The 6,804-nt window shown below is 43.1% G+C and overlaps 1 protein-coding gene across 5 annotated transcripts in view; it reads left to right on the forward strand.

Moving 5' to 3' along the window:
• MTM1 (myotubularin 1) overlaps positions 1-6,159 on the forward strand; it is an 88,302-nt gene extending 82,143 nt beyond the window's left edge. For 3 of the 5 annotated variants that reach the window (XM_075323790.1, XM_075323792.1, XM_075323791.1), the window contains exons 12-15: positions 602-694; positions 812-925; positions 2,491-2,667; positions 3,670-6,158. In XM_075323790.1, the coding sequence (XP_075179905.1) occupies positions 602-694; positions 812-925; positions 2,491-2,667; positions 3,670-3,828 (543 nt within the window). In that variant the 3' untranslated portion in view covers positions 3,829-6,158. Of the gene's footprint in view, positions 1-601; positions 695-811; positions 926-2,490; positions 2,668-3,669 lie in introns of all 5 variants that reach the window. The other 2 variants (XM_075323793.1, XM_075323795.1) reach the window with 1 other exon arrangement.
• Positions 6,160-6,804: the final 645 nt, after the last annotated feature.

Here is a 6,804-nt window from a genome sequence, read left to right on the forward strand (position 1 = left end):
GTTTTTTGTTTTTTTTTTTTTTTTGTTTTTTTTTTTATTGATTTATGAAATAACTTAGAGTAACTCTAAGTTCATTTTTGACATATCCACAATTATGAGATGTGTTGATACTAACATGTAATTATGATGCAAAAAAGGATGGTGTCCTGAGCATAGCGAGAGCTGGACGTGGCCTGGAATGTTATACAAAAGCCATTGACTTATACAGTCAGTTAAATATTTATCTTGGTCAAATGCTTCCATTGCTCGTCTATACAAGCAGCTGTGCCAGCTAAAAATTAGCAGCTCACACTTGAAATCTGGATGCACATACGTCATCTGCTACATTATTTTTACAATATAACACTTTTTGTTAAGGCAAAATCATGACATGTAGCGCTCCTCCTCTGGACATACATGTGGTGATCGGAGTGGCATGGGCTTAGTTGTGCCTGGGCCATCTGCAGCAGGAGCAAAAAATTAACATGAAATCCTGAAACGATTTTATAACTAATATTGGGTTACTCCCATGGATGGATATTGTCGGAGGGTGCTTGTTTTATACTGTGTACTTTTCTGTACAGAAAGCAGTAAAGGTGCAAACTGTTATTTATCCTTTTAGAGAATAGGACATGGTGACAAAAACCACGCTGATGCCGACAGGTCCCCAATCTTCCTTCAGTTCATTGACTGCGTTTGGCAAATGTCTAAGCAGGTAAGTTCTCTATCTGTCCCGGTCTGCATTGATCAGCCCTTCTCGGGAAATCCTCTGTACTGTATAATTATGTCTTTTGCTTTTTATAACTTTTGTGCAATTATTTTCCCTTTTTAGTTTCCCACAGCATTCGAGTTCAATGAGCACTTTCTGATCACCATTCTGGATCATCTCTACAGCTGCCGATTTGGCTCTTTCTTGTTTAACTGTGAGTCCGTAAGGGAAAAAGAGGCAAGTACCGCCACACTGTGCAACACTGTACAGAATACTGACACTAGGCAGACACAAAGGAGCAAATGATACATTCTCATTTTATATTTGTGAAAGGGAACCAGACATTAACAAAAATTGCCTATTAAGCCAATTCCAGGCTCCTGTAGGCAGTCGGATGATAATCTCCATGAGGTTTGCAGCTAAACGATGGAGAACCAATACACCCCAGTCATCGGGGCAGTATGGTATACTGGCATTCATGGTGCAAAGAAACGTCATTTTTCTTTGACTGCACCAGCCAAGAGATGTCAGGCTGACGTATTTGTAATCCAGCGATGACACTTGCATTATCCGGGCTCAGAACGCCTCCGTCATACGCAGTATACTCATTGAGGTTGAGGTACAGAGAATTGAACTCACTGGATTACGTTTGCTTTGATGTCACCTGGCTGAATCCATCCATCAAAGGAAAAGGACGTTTCTTTCAGCCATGACTGCCAGTATACTGTACCACCCCTATGACTTGGAATAATAGATTTGATGCGTTTGATGCACCCTTCATGTATCCAACTGTTCAGTACATCTTCCACCTACTTGTTTTACATTATTCTGTGTATGGAAGGTTACAACAGATGAAAGACAATTAGGTGGAAAGTTGCACTGAACTGCTGGCCTACGTCGGAGGGGCACTGAACTGCTGGCCTACGTCGGAGGGGCACTGAACTGCTGGCCTACGTCGGAGGGGCACTGAACTGCTGGCCTACGTCGGAGGGGCACTGAACTGCTGGCCTACGTCGGAGGGGCACTGAACTGCTGGCCTACGTCGGAGGGGCACTGAACTGCTGGCCTACGTCGGAGGGGCACTGAACTGCTGGCCTACGTCGGAGGGGCACTAAGTGACTGTGCTTGGTTTGAAAAGTCATTCTGTGCTGACATATTCCCTTAAAACTCTATTCCTTACTATGGACATGTACATGATGATCCATCTCACAATAGGGTAGTGGGATAATGAGTTTCAGAAAGTGCTGAGACCCCACATCTATGCGAACCTGTGGGTGCCTGACTACACACATCAGTGACCAGTTAGCAAATGCTTTTACTGTTTATGCTGTAAAAAATGTAAGGAAATGTTCCTTAGTCAAATTGACAATCTATGGGTCAGGATGGATAATGTCGTGTTTTGGGTTTTGGTTTTTTTTTTGTTCTGTTTTATATATATATTATTATATATTATATTATATTTTATATATTAATATATTATATTATATTATTATATATTATATTATATACTATAAATCTCCACTATTACATTCACGGATCTCCTCAGTGTCACTGATGTTCTTCCACAGCTTTCTCAAGGAGGCCCACAGACTCTTAAAGGCCGGCCAGACTATGTGGCATTGCGGCCGAGGCTCCACACCACGCGTGCCAATGGCCGCACAATTGTGGAACAAAGCCGTGTTTCGGCTGCACCATTGGGTGTGTGTTGCAATATTACAACCTGAAGATATTTACAATTGCTAACTAGCAGAAATGTTTTATTGTCCTTTTCAGTTGCTAGATTTATGCTTCTTTTATCCTAGAAACTTAGAGAAAAGACACAGTCCTTGTGGTCCTGGATAAACAGTGAAAAGTCAAAATATATCAATCCCTTTTACACCAAGGAGTCCAATCGAGTGTTGTATCCTGTTGCTAGCATGCGTCACCTGGAGCTCTGGGTCAATTACTATATTAGGTGGAATACACGCATCCGACAGCAGGTAATTGTACGGTTTCATCCGTTTCTCTCCTATGCAAAAAATATATATTCCAAAAATTTCCTGCCCATTAAACAATTTGTACACTTATGCCATTCATGTTTCATTTGTTTTTGGTTTTTTTTTACGTATTTTGTTTTTTTACTCATTTGACCTGTTTTGAGTTTTTGTGACATCATTTGGTTATTGTGTTTATATGTGCAAAAACTCAGAACATGTACATGAAAAGCAGATGTCTGGTTGAAGAGGACAAAGGTGTTGGCTAAGCACATACATCAAGTGACATTTTCAGTTTAGAAGGGTTTGTCCAGTATTTTTTTTTTATATAATTGACTTCTCCTTGGAATAGATCCATCAGTATAATGTCTGTGAAGGTCCTACACCAATCGCCCCCACCGATCAGCTGTTATGTCATCTGGCGGTGACTGGATGTAGACTGTAGAAACAAGTATTCCAGGCGGCACACAATCCAAGGTGTCCGAGGAAGGCATCCACAGTATATAACGTGAATAAAGGACCGGCACTCCATATCTTCTAAAGTTTGGATGTAGACTTTGTATGGAGGAGAACATCATGGCTCCCTACACTGTGTAGTAGATTCAGGTGAGAACTGAAGACTCACTTCTACTGACGAGAACAGGAGCGGCCACTACAGTGTTCGGAGCTGCGGTCTTCCGGTTCTGTACATCCAACCCCAATTTGAGGCGATAACCGCTGACCAGTGGGGGTGACAAAGCATCGAACCTACACAGCTTCATATTGATGCTTTATCCCAAGTACATATAAAAATCCTGGACAACCAGGAGATCTTGGCCAGTAAACCGGGTGCGGAGCTGTGGTGTTCCTGATGACATCCAGCCACTGCCGGAGGTGCGAATGTCTTCTTCGGTGGGGGGGTGCCTGGTCTCATACATGGTCAATGACGTTATTATTGGTGGCTTAAAATGACCTATTTGCCTTTTGTTTTTTTTTTTTTTTGTTGTTTTTTTTTACCTCTGACAATAGCAACCAAACCCAGTGGAACAGCGTTACATGGAGCTCCTGGCCGTACGAGATGATTATATGAAGAAACTTGAAGAACTCCGAATCTCAAATTCACCAAAAATGAACAACTCCTCCACCTCCCCTCCGTCACCTTCACGAATCTTGCAAACTCCATTTTGAACAATAGCAAAACAAAAAAAAATCACTTTGTATGAAGTATAGATACCGGACTCTGCTCATTTTCGGGGAGGCCATTTTGAATGATGCCTTAATTTTGGTGAAGTTTAACACTTCATGGTTGAATAAAAATGTGCCTTTTTAAGATCTTTTAAAAATGTATCTTTTTTATATGTTGCACTGGTATGTAGATCCTGTTATATAATGTATGTAGTAAGAGCCCCTTAGCTCGCACCCGTGTCACAGTGGACTTGTGAATATCTATTGACCAGAGTAAAGGGTGCGACTTGTTCAGTTGCTATTTTTGCAGATCGTCATTGTTCTTTCCCTTTTTTCTGTGACTGTCCATGTGTTCTTGTACGTGCGCCCCAGGGTGGTATCCTCCTTGTGCTGGTCACACAGGCTGGCTTGTATACTGTACAGCTTTATGGTGTGTTGCTCAGTATTTTACTGTTCACTCAAAATCACTATTTTTCTTTTCACCTGTTTCGTGTCTTGGCTGAAAGATGTCAATAACCTCAAGTTTTCTTAATGTTAAAAAGAGTGTGTTTCAGCTCTGTGATAGCTAATTGAAACCCTCTCATTAAAAGTCATGAATATTTTCTAACTTCATTAAAGGAATCTGTCAGCAGGTTTTTGCTGTGTAATCTGAGAGCAGCAAAATGTAGACACAGACACCTGGATTCCGGCAGTCTGTCATTTTACTAGGCTGTGCTTTGCTAATTTAGGCCTCCTTCACATATTCGTGTCTTTTCACACGTACTGGAGACACGGACTCGTGTCCATGTGGAGAACCCGCTTGTCTGTGTGCACCACACGGCGACATGTCCGTTTTCTGCCAGCAGCACGGGTGTCACAAGGACCGCACAGCTGATGGGATCCGTGTGACACGTACCAGAGAAACCACAGGTCACATAAAAATAAAGAATTTTTATACTTGCCTGTCTCCAGCGCTGCTGTCTCTGCCTCTGCTGTTGCTTCTGGGCTCGCTCATTAAGCTCATGAATATTCACTGCACTGGCCACGGACCCGGAAGTAACAGCAGCGCCAAAAACAGCAGCACTGGAGACATTCAATATACTAGCTCATGCTGTCCGTGTGTTATCCAGATATCACATGGATAGCACAAGGACAGCACACGTAAAACACACAGACAAACATACACACCTTCACCACGGACCATGCAAAACGTTCATGTTTTGCACAGATGTGTGAAGGAGGCCTTAATCAGTGTTTTATCAGCAGTATATTATCACTACAGGATTAGGTGTCTCGTGCCTCCTGATTTAACCTAGCACTGATTGGTAGCATTCTGAATATTGACATAAAGTTGCTTATCAGTGGTGAGTGTGCCTATACACAGTTCAGCATTCTGAGCTCTGCTAGATCTACAGGAGGCGAAATTGATTGCATTACATCTGCTGCACCCAGTAAACTAAGTGACACATCGCTGCAATCGGGGTCTCTGCCACTTCATCATGCTTCTATCAGATTACATAGCAAAAACCTGCAGACAGATGATCTTTATTAATTAAATGCCACCCTTCTCTAACACATTGCTCAAAGATCTGTAAAGTATTGCCACATTTCTGCTAGAAATGCATCTAATATAAATAAATCTACTATGTTCTACCCCTAATTCTCTTATTTTAGGTCTGTGAACAGATAATTGGGCTTTATTAGTATAGTGGTAAGTGGGTGTACTATGCATAGTGTGGTTTCTTTATTTGTGGATGCTTGCTTATGAACACTTCGCCTTGGGCCTCATTCACACGTCAGTATTTGGTCAGTATTCTGCATCCGTGTTTGTGAGTGCCAAAACCAGGAGTGGAACTTACAGAGAGAAACTATAATTGAGGGATTGACCCCTGTTCTGTGATTTGGAGACGCTCGTGGTTTGGGTATACAAATACTGATGACATGCTGCTGTGTGAATGAAGCCTTACTTTGTGCCTTGTCAGTGATGTCCAAATTTGTAGTCTGAATTTTCTCCTAATTAATTTTAATAGAGTTGTGTATAGATTAATGTTCATTGTATTGAGAAGCTCAATTAAAGCAGTTGTCCAGGCTTATGATATTGATGACCCAACGTTAAAGGAACCTGTCACCAGTTTTTTGCCCTATAAGCTGCGGCCACCTCCAGTGGGCTCTTATATACAGCATTCTAACATGCTGTATGTAAGAGCCCAGGCCGCTGTGTAGAACATAAAAATGACTTTATACTACTTACCTAGAAGGTTGCTCCCGTGCACAATGGTCAAATGGGTGGCGCCGATCTCCGGGACCAGCGCCTCCCCTTTCGGCCATCTTGGTCTTCCTTATTCTGAAGCCGTGGTGCATCATGCGTCTACGTCATACACACGCGCCGGCATTGAGGTCCTGCGCAGGCGCACTAAAATACTTTCACTGCCCTGAGCAGGGCAGATCAAAGTGCGCCTGCGCAGGACCTCAATGCCGGCGCGTGTGTATGACATAGACACATGATGCACCACGGCTTCATAATAAGGAAGACCAAGATGGCCATACACATTAGATGAGTTATTCAACTAATGAGGAGAGAAGGATCAGGCATATTGGATTCAATATGCCTGGCAGGGCCGGCGTCGGCACGCGGCATACCCGGGCAAATGCCGGGGCCCTGGAGAGCTGGGGGGGCCCACTCGGCCTCGTCAGTTCTGCTGCCCCCGGGCCGAGTTCCAGGGACTGCAATCCTTGGCAGTGGAAACTGTGGCTGCCGGCCCTTTAAGGCTCGCAGACCACAGCGTTCACTGTGTTCTCCTGCATTGAGCAGCATCTGTGGGCGGAGCTACTGCATATATGTATATATGCAGCAGAGCAGTATGCGTGTATGTATGTATGTATGTATGTATATATGCAGCAGAGCAGTATGCGTGTCTGTATGTATATATGCAGCAGAGCAGTATGCGTGTCTGTATGTATATATGCAGCAGAGCAGTATGCGTGTCTGTATGTATGTAT

The sequence above is a fragment of the Anomaloglossus baeobatrachus genome, chromosome 9 (genome assembly GCF_048569485.1).
Source record: "Anomaloglossus baeobatrachus isolate aAnoBae1 chromosome 9, aAnoBae1.hap1, whole genome shotgun sequence".
Classification (NCBI taxonomy): Eukaryota; Metazoa; Chordata; class Amphibia; order Anura; family Aromobatidae; genus Anomaloglossus; species Anomaloglossus baeobatrachus.